Genomic DNA, 20,141 nt, shown 5'->3' with positions numbered 1-20,141 from the left:
AGGCTCACAGTCAAAAAGAGTGGAAGACTAAAAATAGAAAGTTACTTCCAATAGTTGTCAGGGATCATCCCACTGAATCCATTGGGGCTTACCTGGGAGAAGACATTTTCAGACGACTAGTCAGTTTTCATTACAAAAACAGGAAGAACACCTCACGCTATAGTTTAAAGCTAACTATGTTTTATTTATAGTTTTCAACAGTGTTCATATGCAGTGCGAACATTTCAATCACTTCCCTATTTGTCACTGCTTTATTTCAAGAAGGCTGACATTAATTAGGGATGGATCTGGCAACGAAAGGATTATCTGTTGAATTATTTATGTCGATCAGAATACGCATCACTATGATGTTTGCCACGGAACACAGCTTCAACCTAGAAAACAGATTTGAAGACAAGTATCAAAACTTCTTTAGAACTAGAAAAGACCAGCAATTATGTGTCTCATAAAACAGTACAGTGGGAAAACGGTATCTGTTTTTACCATCAGCAAATTCACACAATTTGACAAAGTTTAATGATAATTACACTCAAGACCTATTTGTCCATCTTTTTGTCAAACTAGGGGAAAGTGATAACCTGTCATGATTATAGTTTTGCACTTTGTGCTTTTAACTCATCAATATCTGGTCATTCTATGTATATCATAATAACTCTCATGTTTATACTTTGCACTTTGCATTTTTAATTGATCAATATTTGGTCATTTCTGTGCTTATAAAGGTTCCAATCTAAACCAGAATGGATTGGAAGGTAAGCAATGAACAGACCTATTCCCAGGACGGCTCTGTTTGCTTTAAAAATTCCACTCAATGCTGAATGGGGCTACATCCCATTCCCTTTATTCAAAGTACTAATATCATCATATTGCATAGAATCTATGCCATGTGGATGTTAAATAAGCAATGTTTAGTTCAAATAACAGTGTGTCTGAGGATCCACAACATGCAAATACCACCACAAACCATCCATTTGCCATTGCCAAAGCTGAGGCTCTGGCTGCCAAGGATGTGCTGACTCCTTAAATTTTCACCTACACAACCATGAGAGCAAAACACAAGACCAGGAACATGGCATTTTCTTACAGATTAATATAACTAAACACCTACTAATACTGAGAAGTGAAACAAGATATTCACTTTAGTGCTTTGCCACCTATTCTGTTATCTAGAATAAAAGGAAATAAGAGCTCTGAGTGCCAATGGGGAATAAACATATAGAGCACATCTGCTCACAACAATAAACAATGGTTTGTCTTTATGAGAACAAGTCTTGACTTCACCTTTCATCCCCTGGGGCAGCTGTGGAGGCAGAACTACTGGAAGTGTCTGCTTCCAGTTTCAGTTAACCAAGATTTAGCATCATATTTGAACCCTAAGCTATGATTAAATAATAAATAGGTCCAACAAACCATAATTAACAGGTTGTCTTGGTTCTAACATAATGCTAAGTCATTGTTAGTCTAATGCAGAAACAAAACCTTCCAGCTTCTTCCTGCTGCTTATGCTGAAGAGATATGTGTGCTTGAGCCCAATGCTCATGTATGAAGCCTGCAAGCCCAAAGGTCACTTAGGTTTACTCCCATGATAACCCATTGTTTTACACTCTACATTGAATGTATTTAGTGATATGCTATGGCAGCGGAGAAGGCTAAGATGAATAACAGAAGATTACAGGGCAAATGGACCTGATACTTGAGGAAGATGGCAATTAACAAATGGGAAGTAGTTGAAGGCTTTTGTGGGTAGTAACTTCAGTAACCACTAAATTTAGTGCTACTAGAAACATATGAAGATGCATATTTTAAAACAACTTTGAAGAAATGTAATACTTTTGGATCACTCTGTCAGCTGAGAAATGAGCTAAGCCTGAAGAAAAAGGCAGCAATATTCATGGTCTCCACTATTTATTAAAAGCAACCTTTAGGCGCAAAACAAAAAATAGGAGACCAAAACCAGACACAGAGCTTTATCTTCATACTCACCATAATAAACTGCAACCACTAAGATCCTTGTTGTGCTTTTCTCCTTTCGTATTCTGCTAAATCGTCATTATGTTGCTTGAGGAGCTATGTAGAAACATACAGATTTTAAAGCATGCATCATACTAGGTCAGCATGATAATTTTAAGATGCTCACATCTTTGGTGACATCACCAAGCTCTAACTAGAAACCATTCAATTAATTATAGCTCTTAAAATAAATTTGACTTTTTTTCATTAAATAGTCATAATAGTGGGGGCTTTGACAAAATGGCTGCATATCAGTTACAATTTCCATGTCTTTATTATTTGGGTGGCTAATATTAGCCCACTCATTACTTGCCTTTTAGCCTAGAGTGTCAAAGCAATATATTTGCATCAGTGGAGTTTCGTTGGGGTTGTCTGCACAGGCCAAATGGCCTGGGTTCTCCCTGGCCTCACATCATCTATTTCACGTGATGCAGGCTGAAACCCGTATAGTGGGATCGGACCGTTGCTCCTGTTGCTCTGTCTGACGCACAAACAGGGCACCTGGTGACACGGGTGCAGCTAGGTGCCCGGTTTCTGTGTCAGACAGGGCGACTGGGGGGCGTCTCAGATGGCTTGCACACCAAAAAGGTAAGGAAAGGCTACAGGCCCTGAGTTGGTACAGGAAGGGGTGTGTGAACACCTGACCATCCTTGCACCAACTCGGGGACAAATCTACATGAGCACCAGGGAGAGTATAGCACAGGCTCAGCTTGTGCTATAATGCCCCATCTGCTTGGCCCCCCTGTCAGTGGGCTTCTGCCTCTCCAAACATTTAAAACCATGATCTACAGTCTAGAACCAGCTATTAGTTCCAGCTAGAGTAAACCCAATCAACCAGATAAATGCTGGTGCAGCAAGTTCCCATTCATTCAATAGGTTTTCTCTAGGTGGGACTAACAACTGGATTAGGGCTAGGCTTTCTGATCTGCCGCTAAAGCACTAGTTTTTAATACTTTAAAGTAGTTGAAGATAACATATTTTCAGTCATTAAAGGTCTGCTGTGGAAGTGGGACTACCAGTGTTCAGTCATGGTTGACATGGACATGGGACAAGAAAAAGATGTTAGCATATTTAAGTTATTAACAAAAATCACTGCCTAAATAGTTCTAAAATATTGCTAATCATATGAACAAACAGTAGGATCTTACCAGCCACCATATTGCCACTGTGGAACCAAGAGCCAGGCCAACTTTCACCCAATTAGGATGGTTTGGATCATCCTTCTTTGCAGTGAATGCAGATCGATATAATGCTAAAACAAAGCAATGTTAACATATATTTGTTCTGGCAGGATACAAAGGAAAACTTAGGGAAGAAAGATTTATTTATTTCACAATTTATTATTTAGGAAGAATAATTTATCCATTATTCATTGAACACTCGTACTCAACAGAAAGACAGGAGAGGCTGTTTAAATTAAGAAAATTACTTTATGAAGTGCCACAATTCTTCTTACAAGTAACAGTTCACAAACTACAAAACTTCTTTGCTTTAAAGACAAGAATATGCAACAGGATTTTGTTATGGGATTATATCTTTGAACAGTTTGTCTGAAGAAGGATGGATAACTAGGGAAGAAGAAACAAAATCACACTGAGCAGCAGTAAATTATGAGGTATTTTAATACCTAAATATTCCTACAGGCTGAAGTCCAAGCAACTATATATAATGTAGTTCTTCCCTAATGTCGAATCCAATTGCACTGGAGGACCTAGAGGTTCATTCCTAGAGAGGTGTTCTCTCAGGTAAAAACATAGTGTTTTTTGTTATTTGCAGGTTTTGTTATGTGCTCCAAGCCCCAATAAATGTGGATGGAGGGTTGAGTGTATTTAAACACAACAACAGTCTTGCAGTGTCACACCATGGAAGCCAACTAGTCTAGCACTAGTTACTTCAACTAGCAGTTTTTCTGCAAGATCCCTGACCTCTGTCTTTCCAAGAACTTGTACTAAAATCCCAACACTAATATAATAATAATAATAATAATAATAATAATTTTATTTGTATTTCCTGCCTCTCCCAATGCACATATTCCAATATACCAGGAACAAGATCTGGAAAATCCTGTACGCAAAGCCTATCTATTTTGTCACAGAATAATAAACCAAAAAGACAGAAGACAAAACAATAAATGTTAACAACTGTCCTGCATTTGATCAAATTACTCACCCAGAAGAAGCTTAAAACCTATCACTAGGGCTTCAGCCACACTGCAGAAATAAAGCAGTGTGACACGACTTTAACTTCCTGGGTTCAATGTTGTGGAATTCTGGGACCTGTGGTTTGTTGGGGCACACAAGTTCTGTGACCGAGAAGGCGAAATGTCTCAAATCTACATATCCCAGAATTCCACAGCATTGAGCCATGGCAGTTAAAGGCTAGGGCTGCTGCCACAGTGCAGAAACAAAGCAGTTTGACATTACTTTAACTTCCCTGGTTCAGTGCTATGGAATTCTGGGATCTCAGCCATGTCAATCTACTCTGCTCTGGGCCCCACAACAAACTCCATCTCCCAGAATTCCATAGCCTTGAGCCACAGGAAGTCCCATTCGGGGCCCAGGAAACTCACTCGGGTTCGGGTTTCCCGACAACCGTAAAAACCTCCTCGCAAGCTGCAAGGGCGCCGCCATCTTGTTTCTTTCCCTCTCCTCCTATAAACATCCTCCTCGCTTCCCAGAGCGACGGGGCAAATGGACCAATCACGTAGCAGGAGGGGCGGGCTAATGCGATGACGTAGAGAGTGCGTTTTGGGAAAGGAAGAGCGCCACCTACTGGCAGCAAAAGCCTTCATGTTTCTGAGCGATGGCATCCTCACTGCATACTTTGACAGCGCTTTGAAAGGCTATGGCTCAGTGGGAAGGAATTCTGGGGACAGTAGTTTGTTATTGTGGAACTACAGATCCCAGAATTCCTTAACTAGGAATTACTAGGAGCACTGTAAAATTATTATCATTCTTATTATTATTGTTAAGCTTGTTGTTCAATTAATTATTGAAATGCAACCTAATATCTGAATAACTCTTTTTTTTCAAGAACTCACTTTAAATTCATAGAATCGTGTTTGTTTTTTTAAGTAGTGCACTGTAGACTCAATAGGGCTGTAAACCAAATTGGGGAGAGGTTGACTCAAGACAGGGTGACCAGCCATCCTCCTTTTCCAGGATATGTCCTACATTTCAACCTTTTATCCAGGAGGAATTCCAAAAGGACCTCCATTCTAAGCATGGGAAAGAAGCATGAATTTATATTTCTGTGAGTGATTTTAACTTTTATGTGGGCATGTCCTCCATTTGTCTTGAATGTCCTACATACAGTGGTGTCTTGTCTTTCTTTGCGGTCGTGACATCTGGTCACCCTGACTGAAGATAAACATTTGTGTCAAAAAGTCCTGGGACCCACTGCACACATGTAGCAGCTTCGATCTGCCATTGAGACATAAACTGGTAAATCCTGTGCAATGCTATTTTATATTAAGTGCCATTGGGTTCGCTGGAGTTAATTTGTATGTATGTGTAGATAGGATCAAAGCCTTGAGGTGCATCTACACCGTAAAAAGAATACAGTTTGACACCACTTTAGTGGTCACAGCTCTATTTCACAGAATCCCGAGATTTGTAGTTTTGTGAGACACTAGCACTCTCTGGCAGAGGAGGCTAAAGTCTGTGTAAAACTACAAATCCCAGGTTTACATAGAATGGTGCTATGGAGTTTAAAGCAGTATCAAACCACCTTATTTCTACAGTGCAGATAAACCCTAAGACAGTAAAAAGTGTCCAGTGTTCTGTTCCAATGACTGGAGCCTTATGCACATTTACCTGGGAATAAATCCAGTGTGGTTTAGTAATTTAAGGGTATAACTAGGACCCTGGAGACCAGGGTTCAATTCCCCATTCAGCAATGGGAACCTACTGGGTGACCTAAGGAGACTCACACCTTCTCAGCCCCAGAAACCCCTTGTGATAGGGTTTTCTGAGGCTTTTATAGGGTCATCATAAGTTGGAAATGACTTGAAGGCGCACTACTGAGCACAATGTGATTTAAGTATGCACAATGTTGCTGTGTAGTGCCTGGCTGTACCCAATCTCAGTTCTGTAGGCAATCCTGGGAGAAATTTCCACTGAGCACAGCAGGACTTACTTTTAAGCAAACACTCATAAGATTGCATAGCACCTAATCTCTAATTAAATTGCAGAGATAAGACAGGAATGCCATCAACCAGAGATACAATGTTCAGGCCTCTTAACGTTGATTCCTTCCAATATGAAAATTATTTATGATCCTCAAGCTAATCAACTGTTTCCTAACCATGGTAATGCACCAGAACGTCTGTGCTGAAAACAATACACAGGAATTCACACGCAGGGCCATTATGTATACAGGAATGCTGTATGACAACTGGTTCTTCCAGTGTTTTGAGTTCAGTACTGCAAAAGGTGCAATAAGAAGCATCTGTGGGTGTAGAAACAAAATCTTGTCTGCACATTGATGTTGAAAGAGCAGCAGGCAGGAAATCAGCGGTAAGATGAAAGAACAAGCTTCACAGAATTCATAATTAAGTTACATGGGATTCACTGCTATGGCGCTGACCACAATTGGTTTTAAAAGGGGTGTAGGTAGAGTCATGGAGGATGTTTTCTAAAGGCATGGCTGTGTTAGTTTGTTCCAGCAAGAACAACGAATTAGTTCTGTAATCCCTGAAATTCTGAAATAACACTTCATTGGATGAAGTCGACTATTGAAAGCTAATGCATAACTAATTTAAAATACTATCACATGAGGGAAAACCAGAGATTTAAAAGGCATTTTCCTAGCAAATCATGGTGAAGATTTTCGGATGACGTCATGATCAGAGAAGACTTATCCCAGGAAGATTCAGGAATGCTCCAGCAACAAGCCATTCACAGGATTTTCCTATGAATACCTTGTTACTGGAGCATTCCTGATTCTTCCTTGGATAAGTCCTCTCAGATCGCGATATGTGTTAAAATCTTCGCCACGATCGCATGACTTTGCCGTGAGTCTCATTAGTCATTAAGGTGCCACTGTACTCTCTGTTGTTTATCCAAAGTAAGAGCATAGGGACAGCCATGCAGGATGAGACCATAGATAGGGTTCTTTAGTTTAATCTTCTGTTCAGACAATGGCAAACCAGTTGCCTATTTGAAGCTCCTCATCAACTGATACACAGAAGCATATTGGCAGATATGATATATAATGATTATGTTATTGTTACTAATTTCTCTTTCACTCCCCCTTCATACTGGGTCTAACAGCAGTTCACAAAAATTAAAGGGAGCACAGTTAAAAGCACTTACAAGATATATGTAAAAACATACAAAATGTTATTGTTAAAAGGCCATTAAACCCTCCACAGAATTTAAAACCATTTTTTAAAATCCGTAACGTATTTATAGTCACTGACAGCACTCCTTCTTATTGTTGTGTAACAACCCTAACATGACCAGTGGGTTTCCCGGGCCAAGCGAGGATTTAAACCCTGGTCTCCTGAGTCATAGACCAGCGCTCAACAACTACACCATGCTGGCTTACCAGTTATACAGCCATTATCAAATTCCTCAGTTCCCTTGTGTACTTACAGGATACATAGAGCCCAGTTATTATGGAACAGACCATCCCAGCTACCTTGAAGAGAGATTGCAGGGCCTTAGCACCTGAACAATTTTAATTACCAACTATCCTGGAGAAAAGAAAAAAGCCCCAGTCAGTAATTCACATTAAGCTGGCTCTCACTTCCTTATATTTATCCAGTCCATCTTTAAACCCATTAAAGTTGGCAGCCATAGTTACATCTTGTAACAGTGAATTCTAGATTAAATGTGTGAGCAAAAAGTTTTTTTAAAAAAATCTGTCTTGAATCTCCTACAGTTCAATTTCAGAATATGACTTTGGCTTCCAGTATTAAAGGAGAGTTTTTCTTCATGTAAGCTTTCTCCATGGTATACTTGTGGACAGGTAGACCATAGTAGCTGGGTGAAAACTTCCAGTTTGTTAAATCATGTTTTAAATGCTGGTTGTTGGAAGACAACAAAATTTGTCTTCATATCTGTTTAATGGGCTTCCCTGATTGAGAAATCAGGTGATTCACCATAGGAAACAGCATAATAATAATAATAATAATAATAATAATGTTTATTTATAGCCCGCTTTTCCAAAAGAGATCAAAGCAGGTTACAACAAGGATATAAAACATTATACAATTTGAACAACAGTATATAAACATCATAAAAACATTCCAAAATTAAAAACACAATAAAAGCATAATGGACTACAATGAAAAATTCCTTCTGATTTCAAGAAGGGATTTTCATATTTTGCAAACAAAGCCAGCATGTTATAGTGGTCTGAGCTACAGAGATTACGACTCTGGAGACCAGGGTTCAGTTTCCCACTCGGCCATGGAATCCCACTAGGAGACCCAGAAACCGATGTGACAGGGTTGTGTTATGGTAGCCGTATGTAGAAAATGTCTTGAAAGCACATAACAAGCAAACTGGAGACCAGGTTTCAACTCTCTGCTTGACCATGAAAGCCACTGGATAACCTTGGGCAAGTCACGCTCTGTCAGCTTGATAGGAAGTCAAAGGGCCCTTTCACACTTGTAATTTTGTACCAAGGAGATCCGGGGTTTCCTCGGCGATGCCATCCCAAATCCATTGGGCTCATTGTTCTCACTATGTGTGCCACAATTGGATTTTTTGTTGCCCATTCACACTTGCAGTCTGAACTTCGCCCTCTCAGTGGGTTGGGGCTGAAAGGCCCCAGGAGGCAGGTGGTCTGCAGGAGGGCTCCTTGTTGTTGTTGTGTGCCTTTAAGCAATTTCCGACTTGGGTGATCCTAAGACAAACCTATCATGGGGTTTTCTTGGCAAGTTTGTTCAGAGGAGGTTTGCCATTGCCATCCTCTTAGGCTGAGAGAGTGTGACTGCCCAAGGTCACCCACTGGCTGAGCCAGCATTCAAACCTTGGTCTCCAGAGTCATAGCTGAAAGCTCAATCCACTGCACAACACTGTCTTTCAAAGGATCAGGTGGTGGTGGAGGAGGAAAGTGGCACCAGTGGCAGTGGTCAGGGGGCAGGAGGAAGAAGAGGAAGAAGATCAGGAGGAGGAGGAGGAGGGTAGCGGCAGGGGCAAGAGGAAGAGGAGGAAGATGGGAAGTGGCAGCGGTGAGGAGGAGGAGGGAAGCAGGAACATTGGGAGGAGGAGGAGGAGGGAAGCGGCGGTGGCGGTCAGGGGGCAGGAGGAAGATGATGAAGGAGTAAATGATCTAGATCAATCCGGTAGTGCATTCTCACTACAAAATATGCGGATCATTGCAAGACGAAAAAGAAGAAGAAGCGGTAAGGGACCCGGTGCCAAATGCACTGGGTTAAATGGGTATTTTTGTGTCCCCTCCCTGCCAACTGCGCCAAGTGCAGTCAGGGACAATATAAACACCAACAGAATAACCCGGGTTCCACACCGGGTTATTTCACAGTGTGAATGACATCAAAGGCAAATCCCCTCTCAACAAACCTTGCCAAGAAAAATCTGTGATAGGCTTGCCTTATGGTTGCCATGTCAGAAATGACTTGGAGGCACACACAACAAAAACATTGCATGTGCCATTGTAATTTTCATTCGCACTGCACGTTCTGAACGAACAGGAAAACTGGCTCCCAGCATGGCAATGAACACAGTATGATTAGAGAATGAATACAATAATGAATCATAGATGAATTACTGAAGTAATCAAGGAAGCCATGGCACTGAGTCTGTAAGACCTGAACAGGACTGTTGATGACAGACTGACTCCAAGATCTCTCATTCATAGGGTCGCCATAGGTCAAACTGACTGCACTTAACAACAAATTTTGGGTGTCTAATTCAAAGACATAGATGTGTTCATCTGGATAATCAGTATGCAAAGGGATCTTGTAACACCTTTGAGACTAACTGAAAGAGAGAAATTGGTAGGATGAGCTTTTGTAAACTTGAGCCTGTTGTTGTTAGATGCCTTCAAGTTGCTCAACATTATGGTGACCCTAGAGCAAACCTATCATGGGGTTTTCTTGGGAAGATTTGTTCTGAGGAGATTTGCTTTGCCTTCTTCCCCTGAGGCTAAGAGCATGTGACTTGCCCAAGATCACCCAGTGGGTTTTATGGCCGAGCTGGAAATCGAACCCTCAACCTACTGTCCAGAAGGAATTCCAAAATGGCCTTCATTTTGAGCATGACTAAAGAGTCCATTGAGTAACACCACCTGCTGCTTCCCTTCAATAAATTTATACCTTGTCCTCACTGCAAACAGGGGAATAGGATGGATCTTTCTAAAGTTCTTTTTTCCTAGAAGTAGCAGCAGTAGATAAGACTTGCCCCAGAGGTCTTGTTTCTCAGAGGAAAAAAGGACAGCAAATGTGGTCTTAGGCCATGGGCTGCTTGAGGACACAGTGCAAATTTTGAACATCCCCCCCCTTCATTTCAGCACAAATGAAAGGAATGATTTAAATGTAGATTCACTTGTTGCTAGTAAAGGATAATTTTAAGCCTTTGTCTTGCTCAGAGTTCTAGAGGTATATTTTAAGCCAACAAGGCATTTTAACAAAGAGAAATCCATCAGAAAAATATGGTTGAGTACATAATGTGAAATACAGTATATGTAATATAGAAAGGGCCCTTGGTATCAGTTGAGGTTTGGTTCCAGGACCTTCCATGGATACCAAATTCCGTGGGTGCTCATGTCCCATTAAATATATTGGCATAGGAAAATGGTCATGGAAGCTTGGCCATAGAAACCCACTCTTGGTGATCTTGGGCAAGTCGCACTCTCTCAGCCTCAGAGAATGGCAATGACAAGCCTCCTCTGAAGAAACCTGCCAGGAAAACCCCATGATAGCTTCTCCTTAGGGCTGTCATAAATTGGAAATGACTGAAAGGCACTAAACAACAAAAGTAAAATGGTGTCCCTTATATAAAATGGCAAAATCAAAGTTTGCTTATTGGAATTTATATACATATATTTTTAACATTTTCAAGCCATGGATGGTTGAATCCGTGGACAGAGAGGGCCAACTGTAGCTGTAAACAAACCGTTTGAACTGGATGCATATTTTACATGTCTTTAGCTTTTATTTTGTAACACACTCCATTTTTCTAGAAATGCCCTACATTTCCTTTGCAGTGAGAACATCAGGTCAACCCGCTTTTATCTAGGTTGGCACCGTTTTAACTGCCATGGGTCAATGTAAAATATTTGGCCTCCTCTGTCAGAGTGCTCTAGTGCCACAACAAACTACAATTCCCAGAATTCCATAGCATTAAGCCACGGGAGTTAAAAGTGGTGTCAAATCGCATATCCACACTGCAGACCAAAACACACTGCAGAAATAATCCACTTTAACACTGCTTTAACTCCCCAGGTTTGATGCTAGGGAATCCTGGGAACTGTACTTCTGTGAAACATTTAACCTTCTGTCAGAGAGCTTTTGTGCCACAACAAGCTACAATTCCCAGGATTCTTTAGCACTGAGCCAGGGTAGATGAAGTGGTCTCTGCATAAATAATCCAATTTGATACCACTTTACTGTTACGGCTCAGTGCTATGCAAATGCGGGAATTCTAGGTCCAAGATGCACTGCAGAAATAATCCAGTTTGAGACCGCTTTAACTGCCCTGGCTCAGTGCTATGGAATTCTGGGAAAGGTTTTCTGAGAAATTTAGTCTTTCTTGTCAGAGAGCTATGGTGCCACAGTAAACTACAATTCCCAAGATTCCCTGGCACTGAGCCAGTCCCAAAACACACTGCAGAAATAATCCAGTTTGAGACCGCTTTAACTGCTCTAGCTCTAGGAATTCTGTGGGAACTAGAGTTTTGTGAGACAGCTGGCCTTCTCTGTAAAACAGCTCTGGGAGTTTGTTGTGGGGAGAAATAACTCGGTTTGGCACCGCTTTAGCACTTTTTCTGGCTCCAGGCTATGGAATTCTGGGAGTTGGGAGTTTGTTGTGGGGAGAAATGTAGGTTCACACAAACTCCAACTCCCAGAATTCCGTAGCCTTGAGCCAGAAAAAGAGCAAAAGCGGTGCCAAACAGGGGTCTTTCTCCAGTGTGGAAGCCAAAACGCCTCACAAAAGCCCCTCTCCAAGGATGGCGCCTTTGGCTTCAACCCCACCAAACGCGCATGCGTCGTTCCCCCCCCCTCAACCGCGGTGGCTGCCGGGAAATCCAGGCTTGGCCTTGTAGGGAACCATTCAGCTTCTGAAGAGGAGAAAAGTGTGTGAGAGGAGGAGGCACAGAAATGGGGTCGCGGCGCATGCGCGGAAGGCGCGGTGACCCGGCTGGGGAAGCCCTGGGTGGCGGCCATTTTGGAGGCGCCTCCTCCTCCTCCTCCTCCTCCTCCTCCGGCTCTGTCTGCGGCCTTCTGAGTCCCACGTGAAGCGTCCGCCGCCTGCGGGGCAGGGCTAAGCGGGCACGGCGGCTGGCGGGGGCCGCACGGAGCGGGAAGAGGAGCCCTTGTGGTGGTAGTAGTAGCAGCAGCAGTGGTTAAGCCGCTTCAGGAGGGAGCGGGTTCCTCGCCCCGGTGGGTCTCAGCAGCAGCGGCAGCGGCAGCGGCAGCGAGAGGAGCGGCCATGCCGTCGGTGAGCCTCCCGCCGAAGGAGAACGCGCTCTTCAAGCGCATCCTGGTGAGTCAGAGCCAGAGGCCGACCGACGTCCAGAAGGGGCTTCCTGGCTCTTCGGCTTTGGGCGGGACACGCTGAAACAAATGGCACGGAGCTTGCCCATAGGAGACCATACTCGCCCATTGGGCAAGTATCGCCCAATGCTTCCCTATGGACAAGCACAGTATATACTCACACATATATATATCTACGTCTGGGAATTTAGGTCAGAAAGGGACCCCCAAAAGCCCTGAGTCGGCTTATCAATGCAAGTACTGTAGCTCAGCTCTTACGTATAAGAAGGAACCGTGTTTCCCTATGGGCAAGTACTCTATATACTCCCATGTATATATGCAAGCCTGGGAACTTAGGTCAAAAGAATTGGCCCAAACCATCCATGAGTCAGTGTCAGTACTGTGCCTTAACTCTTATGAAAAAGGAGGAGTCTATATAACCAGCCCTAGAAGCACTGGCCCCTCTCCTCTCTCATCCGCCCAGCCTTAAGACTCAGCACAAAGAGTTGTGTCTGCTGCAATAGCTTAAGTTCTGTGGCATCGCTTTGCTTTGCTTCGTCTTTTAGCATCCTTTGCTATATGCCCTTAAGTTTTACCCTCGATTTATCCACAGGTCATAGCAAAATCCGTAATGTTGGCCCCAAAACCTGCCTTTGACTTATACATGAGGTAGATTTATAGTCGAGCATATCTGGTATTCCCCATGATTCTCTATGGGCAAGTATTCTCCAGTGATTGTCTGTTATGGTCAAGTATGGTCTCCCTATGGGCAAGTATTGCCCTTTGCTTTAGTATGTCCCGCATTGGGCTACTCTCTCCCTCCACAGGGTTAACATTAGGCCCAGGACTGCATCAGTCAGAGGCAGCCTACCAATTGCCTCCATCCCCCAGTGATGGGGAAGCATCATCATCATCATCATCATCATCATTATCATCCTTGTCCCTTCTTTCTTTGGAGGTCTTTACACAGATTGAGAGTTCCTGCATGGCACTGGATTGGGACTGTTGTAGGAAACCAGAATTAGCAGGGAGACCCAGAGCTGATTGGAAAGGAAACATAGATCCAAAACACACTGCAGCAATAATTTGAGACCGCTTTAACTGCCATGGACTCTGTGTTATGCAGTTGTGGGAATTGTAGTTTATTGTGTCACCAGAACAATCTGACAGGAAAGGCTAAATGTCTCACAAAGTTACAGCTCCCAGAATTCCCTAGCATTGAGCAAGGGCAGGTAAAGCGGTCTCAAACTGGATTATTTCTGCAAAAACGACTTGAACGCATGCAACAACAAAAGGCAAACCTATCATGAGGATTTCTTGGTAAGAGTTGTTCAGAGGAGGTTTTTCTTTGCCTTCCTCTGAACCTGAAAAAGTGTAACTTACCTAAGGTAACCCAGTGGCCTTCATGGCCCAGCTGGAAATTAGACCCTGGTCTCCATATTCATAGTAAAATGCTCAAACTGTTAGGACACGCTGTCCCTCCACAGTTTGACCCCACTTTAAGTGCTCTGACTCCATCCTAAAGAAACCTGGGATTGCTATAATCATAGACTTCAAAGAGATCACAAGGGCCATCCAGGAATACACAAAGCATCCGGACAGATGGCCATCCAGCCTGTGTTTAAAAATCTCCAAAGAAAGAGACTCCACCGCTCTCCAAGGGACTGTGTTCCACTGTCAAACAGCTCTTACTGTCAGGAAATTCTTCCTAATGTTTAGGTGGAATCTCTTTTCCTATAGCTTATATCCATTGCTCCATGTCTTATTCTCTGGAGCTGTAGAAAATATCTTCAGTATGACATGCCTTCAGATACTTAAATAGGGCTGTCATATCACCTCTTAACCTTCTCTTCTAAACATACCCAACACTCCCCAGCTGCTCCTCATATGACATGGTTTCCAGACCTAGGGATGGCTTAAAAGTGGGCTGCCTGCTAGAGGGAGGTCAGGAGGGAGAGGGAGTGACTTTCTTAATCCACATGTAGGACCTGGTAAGTGTTAGAGTGGGGCAGAAGAAGTGGTGTGTGTTTTTAATCTAAGTAAGAAATCATTTCAGTATGAAATCCCTGTTCAGCCATGAAACCAACTGGGTGCCCATGGGCAAGGCACACATTCTCAGCCCCAGGAGAAGACAGTGGCAAACCTCCACCTTGGCAAACCTTACCAAGAAAAGCCTGTCCCTTCTTTTGAGCACTGAGTGATGTGAAAACACTTTTCCATTTATCATCACGCTGCATCCACACTGCAGAAATAATCCTGGTTGACCCCACATTAACTGCCATGGCTCTGTGCTGTGGAATCTTGGAATTGTAGTTTGTTGTGGAGCCAAAGTTATTTGATCGAAAAGGCTAAATGTCTTGCAAAGTTACAAATCCCAGAAGCATTGAGATATGGCAGTTACAGTGGGTTCAGTGTGGATGCAACTTCAGATTACTTCAAACTCCCTTTGAGGTCCCCCCCCCTATTTTGTTTGAAGGGCTAAGAATAATTTAGTTACCACCAAGTAGCAGTGTTATTTAATATTATGTTATTTAATGCTAGTTATTTAATGTCTAATAATTTAAAACAGGCCTGGTGTTGGTAAGGCTCCCCCCCCCCCCCCATGACAGTGAAACAAATCCAACTTGTATGATAACTTTAAAAGTTCAGAGTTTTTTTAGGTCATGCTAGGCACAAATTGGTGGCTAATACAGGTTGAGTCTCCCTTATGGGAAATTCATGGGGTCAGAAATGTTTTGGATTTTGGATTTTTATTTTTATTTTTTGATTTGGAATATCTGCATTTGTGCATATATCACACACTCACACACACACATATACACATATACACATAATGAGATATTTTTGGAGATGGGATGCAAGCCTAAAACTAAAATTCTTTTATGTTTCATTCACACCTTGTATACATAGCCTGAAGGTAGTTTTTTACGGTATTTTAAATAATTTTATGTACGAAACAATGTTTGTGTACACAACCATCAAAAAGCAAATGTGCCTCTATCTCAGCCACCCATGAAAAAAGTTTTGGTTTTTGGAGTATCGTGGAATGCCAGATAAGGGAGACTCAACCTGTAATATTATAGCCTATGTCATTTAACCAGAGTAAAACAATATGGAAGTTTAATTTACTATAATTCATTTTTTGGTCTAGCATAATCCTTTTAACAGTTGCTAAGAATCTAATACACAAATATGTTGTAAATAACTTATTCTAATTACAGTCACTTAGTGCAGTAGAGAAGTGTGATAATACCGATCTGTTAACAAAGGTTAGGATTGGTTGTCTTATCTGCTTAAACTTAAAAGCAAGCTGATCTGGTTTACAGTCTGCAGCATGTTAGTTGTCTAATGTTCATCTGCTTTTAAAGACAAATTATTTGTCTTTGAAAAGGAGTTTTATGCCAAAATACTTTTATCTGTTTTAGATTACAGAACTAATAATTTGACTCAGAGAGGGATGATGGGACTCTTTGTTAATAATAGCCCCTTGCAAACATTAAACAGATTGTTTTATATGTTGTATGCTTCCAACCTAGTAATTGCATTTATTCTTTTATCTTGCCTTTGTTTGGATTACTTGGAACAGCTTGCTGGGAGCATCTCTCATTCAGGCTGCATCCTGAATTTCCTTACCACAGAAATAATCCAGTTTGACCCCACTTTAACTGCCACAGATCAATGCAACAGAATTCTGGGAATTGTAGTTTTGTGAGACATTTACCCTTCTCTATCAGAGCAGTGGCGCCACAGCAAACTACAATTCCCAGAATTCCATATTGAGCCATGACAGTTAAAATCATCTGAGTCCACAAGTGCTTAGATTTGGTAACACTGTTTTATGCTTCCAAACAGTTCATTGGAAATATTCACACATAATTATAAATCAGAATCTGAGAGTTAATTATACTGCAATGAGTGTAAGCTGTATGCCAGTTCACACAGCCTGTACACACAGCAGGCACATATAATTTAGGTCCATATCTGAATGTGAGATTGTGGTTTATTTGGTCCACTGATATCAGGTTATATTTAAATCAGGGTTTGTATTTAGCTCATTGATTAAGGTGAGACTTGGTTAAATGCTGTGCTAAAGTATATCCAAAGGACTGCACCAGTTCATTATGAAAGTGGAGAGTAATTATTGCTCTATTGTTGCATTTGGGAGTAGACCTTTGGAACAACCAGTTAGACATGAGGTGAGGAACTTTATACAGTGTTCTTTGCTTGTCTCAGCTTGTTCGTGTACATTTTAATACTATTATGCAAATAAATAGGCCTTTAAAATGCCTTTATCAAGCACATTTTGTGGACTTTCCCAGATGGTTTGTTATCCCTAGAAAATGCTAAACTAGTGTAATTCTTGAGGTTTGTAAAGCTTTCAAGTTAAAACAAACTAAAAATGCAGTTCCATCTCAAGAACAGTGCCACCATCTGAATTCACAGCTAGTTAAATTCTGATGCTTTAGTTGGTTAGGTCACTGGCCTTATAATTTTGCTTTCATTTATACTTTAGAGTTCAACATAGTTGGATTCAACATGGTCATTTTGTTGATGGAACTATTTTGATCACTTGAACCAGTAGAGGGCAATTCCTTCTCTCCATTGCAGCCCTCTATGTGCTTTCTAAACCTGGTCCAGGAACCCATATGGACCCATATGATTTGTGGCAGCAAAGAGAGGCAGGGAGAGAAGAAAATCTTGTCACACTACTGGACATCTTAAAGCATAGTAAGGGATTTAAGACAGGCTAATAACTAGGATACATGCTTATACTTCAAGAAATAGCAAGAGAAATACCCTGTAGTTGTGGAACAGATGGTATATACTTTGGAGATGTGAAGGCTCAGAAGACAAATAGGAAAGAAAAAACCCCAAGTGTTTTCTCACTTAGCCTTTCACATATCTAGTAAACAGACCTCAGTACCCTGGAGGCTCTAGATCCCATTTGATCTTGAAAGCTAAGCAGGATCAGCCCTGGTTAGTACTTAGGTGGGGACCCACCAAAGGAGACCAGATGTTGTAGAATATATTTCAGAGGAAGGCAGTGCAAACCACCTCTAAGTATTTCCTGCCTACAAAAACAGTATTACATTTGTGGGGGTGCCATAAGTCAACAGATGACTTGAAAACCCACACAGTTAGTATGTTTATTTAATCTCTATATGATTGATCTAAATGTGGGCAATGTGCATATACTTCTTGTCATATACGGCTAGTATGTGCCAATTTCCTGCTATGTTTTTTTATAATGTATACATTGTGTGCATCTGTGGCATGTATGAGGGGATGTGCCTGCTTTTGTTCTATCTAGGCATTAAATCTAGTGTAAGCTGAGTGAGCCAGTTGTGAATAGTCCATTGCCAAAAATGTAAATAGGCTTTGAAAAGCATGCAAACCATTCGCCAGTCAAGAACAAATCAACTTGGAAATTTAATGTCAAAAGCAAAGGATGCTGGATTGTGCTTAATAATAAGAAAGGCAAACATCCTTCCAATCTTCTGTTCTTTTGAAATACACCTTTTGGTATTCTATATACATAAGAAAAGAATAAATAGGAATATTGTCTTGTTACCCAAAATGCTGGGGTTCAGGGAAGACACTCACAAATTAATATGTTTTAGGGGAATGTGGTACTTAGCTCAAAGGAGAGATATAGTGTGGCTGGGGTAATGTGCCGCCTCAGGATGACAACCCAACTAAACCAGGTCCAAATCACACAGAACTCTAGAGGCATATCCAAATAGGTTTTGTATTTTTATTAGGAAATAATCATCACACACGAGCTCAGATATACTCATACACATACACAAGAGCTAGGGAAGCAAAGGTGGGAAAGTTAGAATAGATTTAAGGCCTTGCTAATGGTGATATGTTACTGACGTAGATCTTGATTCCAGTCAGTGAGTGTCTGGAACAGCAGACTCAATAGCCTCTGCAATGAGGGGGGGGAGAGGTTTAGCCGGTGTTTTGAGGAGCCTAGTCTTGCCAAACTGACAGAGTGCTTGTCTGCTTGCAAATTAGACCAATCCAAGCAATGGCTGTTTTACCAGCTGTATATATAACCTGAATTGGGGGCAGAAACCAAGGTTAAATAATAATAATAATAATAATAATAATAATAATAATAATATACAGCGCGCCCCGCGTCATACGCGGGCACGCTTTATGCGGCTTGAGCATACGCGCTCAAGCCGCGGGACGCGCACAGGGCGGAAGGGGCAGCGTGTCCCATTCAATTGAATGGGCGCGCACGCCCGTTGTGCCGCCGCGCCGCCATGCACGAGCTCCATTGTTTCCAATGGGGCTTGAGCATAGGCGGAAATCGCCTTACGCAGAGGGATCCGGAACGGATCCCCGCATAAGGTGAGGGCCCACTGTAGTTTATTTATACCTCCCGCTTCTCCCACGGATCAAGGTGGGATTACAATCTTAAAAGACACTTAGTACAATTTACAATCAATACAACAATAAAATACTAACACTGAATTTACCAAGCATTCCTATTAGTTCTCTAAAAATTACAATTTGCCCATTAGCCAACAATCAGAGTCAAGGAAGAGCAGTCGTCATAACCTTTTTATACGGAATTCAGTGGATAAGCCCACTGGAAGAGATCCGTTTTGAGTGCCTTCTTAAAGGCCTCTAAGGTAGTAATGAGACGGATCTCTTCCAGTAGGTCATTCCATAATCTTGGGGCCGCGGCAGTGAATGTCTTATGTGAAGTTGTCATTAGCCTGGTATTATAATATTCTAGTAAGAACTTCCCAGATGTTCTAAGAGTATATCTATATGGTTTCCCAGGGGGAAAAGAATAGTCCAAGATCAAATAGGATAGTTGATTGATTGATAAGAATGCACTGGACAAAGGGATTAACATCCCTGACTGAAGTGCCCTTGTCTTGTTGTCGCAAACAATCACCTTCTTTGGTCAGAGTCCTCTTACCACCTCTTATTGCCAAAGGGCTGAAACTGGAGACTAGTAAATCTCATCAGTGTGGGTGCCCTCTAACTCCCATACTAGCCCAAACTGGTTTTCCATGTGCAAGCAGGTCCAGTGTCCAAAGTGGGATCATGCCCAGGTCACCCCCCAGCTTCCTTTTTAATATTAAACTGATACAAAAATATGAGGGGAGAAAAGAAGCCTGGTCCCAGAGTAAGAATCGTTATACTTTAGGAGACCTTGCTGCTTAATGAATTCTAAGTCATGTCACAGCAGATCTGGTGTCCACAGCATGATCATGCCCAGGTCACCCCCCCCCCAGCTTCCCTTTTAATATTAAATTGATACAAAAATATGAGGGGAGATAAGAGGCCTGGTCCCAGGGTAAGAGTCTATACTTTAGGAGACCTTGCTGCTTAACGAATTCTAAATCCTGCCACAGGTTATCACAGGTCCAAGACACACTGGAGAAATTATTTTAGACCTCTTTAACTGCCCTGGTTTAGTGCTAGGGAATCATGGGAA

General features: G+C 41.9%; 2 protein-coding genes across 3 annotated transcripts in view; one reads left to right on the top strand and one right to left on the bottom strand.

Moving 5' to 3' along the window:
* Nucleotides 1-163: 163 nt before the first annotated feature.
* Nucleotides 164-4,683, bottom strand: NDUFC1 (NADH:ubiquinone oxidoreductase subunit C1). Its single transcript, XM_089527051.1, has 4 exons — nucleotides 4,580-4,683; nucleotides 3,159-3,262; nucleotides 1,984-2,067; nucleotides 164-374 (listed from the first exon to the last, which is right to left on the bottom strand). Exons 1-3 carry the CDS (start codon nucleotides 4,638-4,640, stop codon nucleotides 2,002-2,004), a joined length of 231 nt encoding a protein of 76 aa, XP_089383177.1. The 5' UTR covers nucleotides 4,641-4,683; the 3' UTR covers nucleotides 164-374; nucleotides 1,984-2,001.
* A 7,673-nt stretch (nucleotides 4,684-12,356) lies between these two features.
* The window catches only part of NAA15 (N-alpha-acetyltransferase 15, NatA auxiliary subunit), a 51,062-nt gene continuing 43,277 nt past the window's right edge, over nucleotides 12,357-20,141 (top strand). For both annotated transcript variants that reach the window (XM_089525777.1, XM_089525779.1), the window contains exon 1: nucleotides 12,357-12,686. In XM_089525777.1, coding sequence (XP_089381903.1) covers nucleotides 12,633-12,686 — 54 coding nt within the window. In that variant the 5' untranslated portion in view covers nucleotides 12,357-12,632. The remainder of the gene's footprint in view (nucleotides 12,687-20,141) is intronic.

The sequence above is a fragment of the Sceloporus occidentalis genome, unplaced genomic scaffold (genome assembly GCF_023333645.1).
Source record: "Sceloporus occidentalis isolate IW3139 unplaced genomic scaffold, rSceOcc1.0.p SCAF_5, whole genome shotgun sequence".
Lineage (NCBI taxonomy): Eukaryota > Metazoa > Chordata > Lepidosauria > Squamata > Phrynosomatidae > Sceloporus > Sceloporus occidentalis.
This window is presented reverse-complemented; position numbering and strand designations above follow the sequence as displayed.

Coding starts and splice junctions, on each gene's coding strand:
- NDUFC1 (XM_089527051.1), bottom strand. CDS start 4,640: ATGGCGGCGCCCTTGCAGCTTGCGAGGAGGTTTTTACGGTTGTCGGGA. Junction 3,263..4,579: donor GTCGGGAAACCCGAACCCGA/GTGAGTTTCCTG, acceptor GCTTTGTTTTAG/CATTATATCGATCTGCATTC. Junction 2,068..3,158: donor CAGTGGCAATATGGTGGCTG/GTAAGATCCTAC, acceptor GTTTCTACATAG/CTCCTCAAGCAACATAATGA.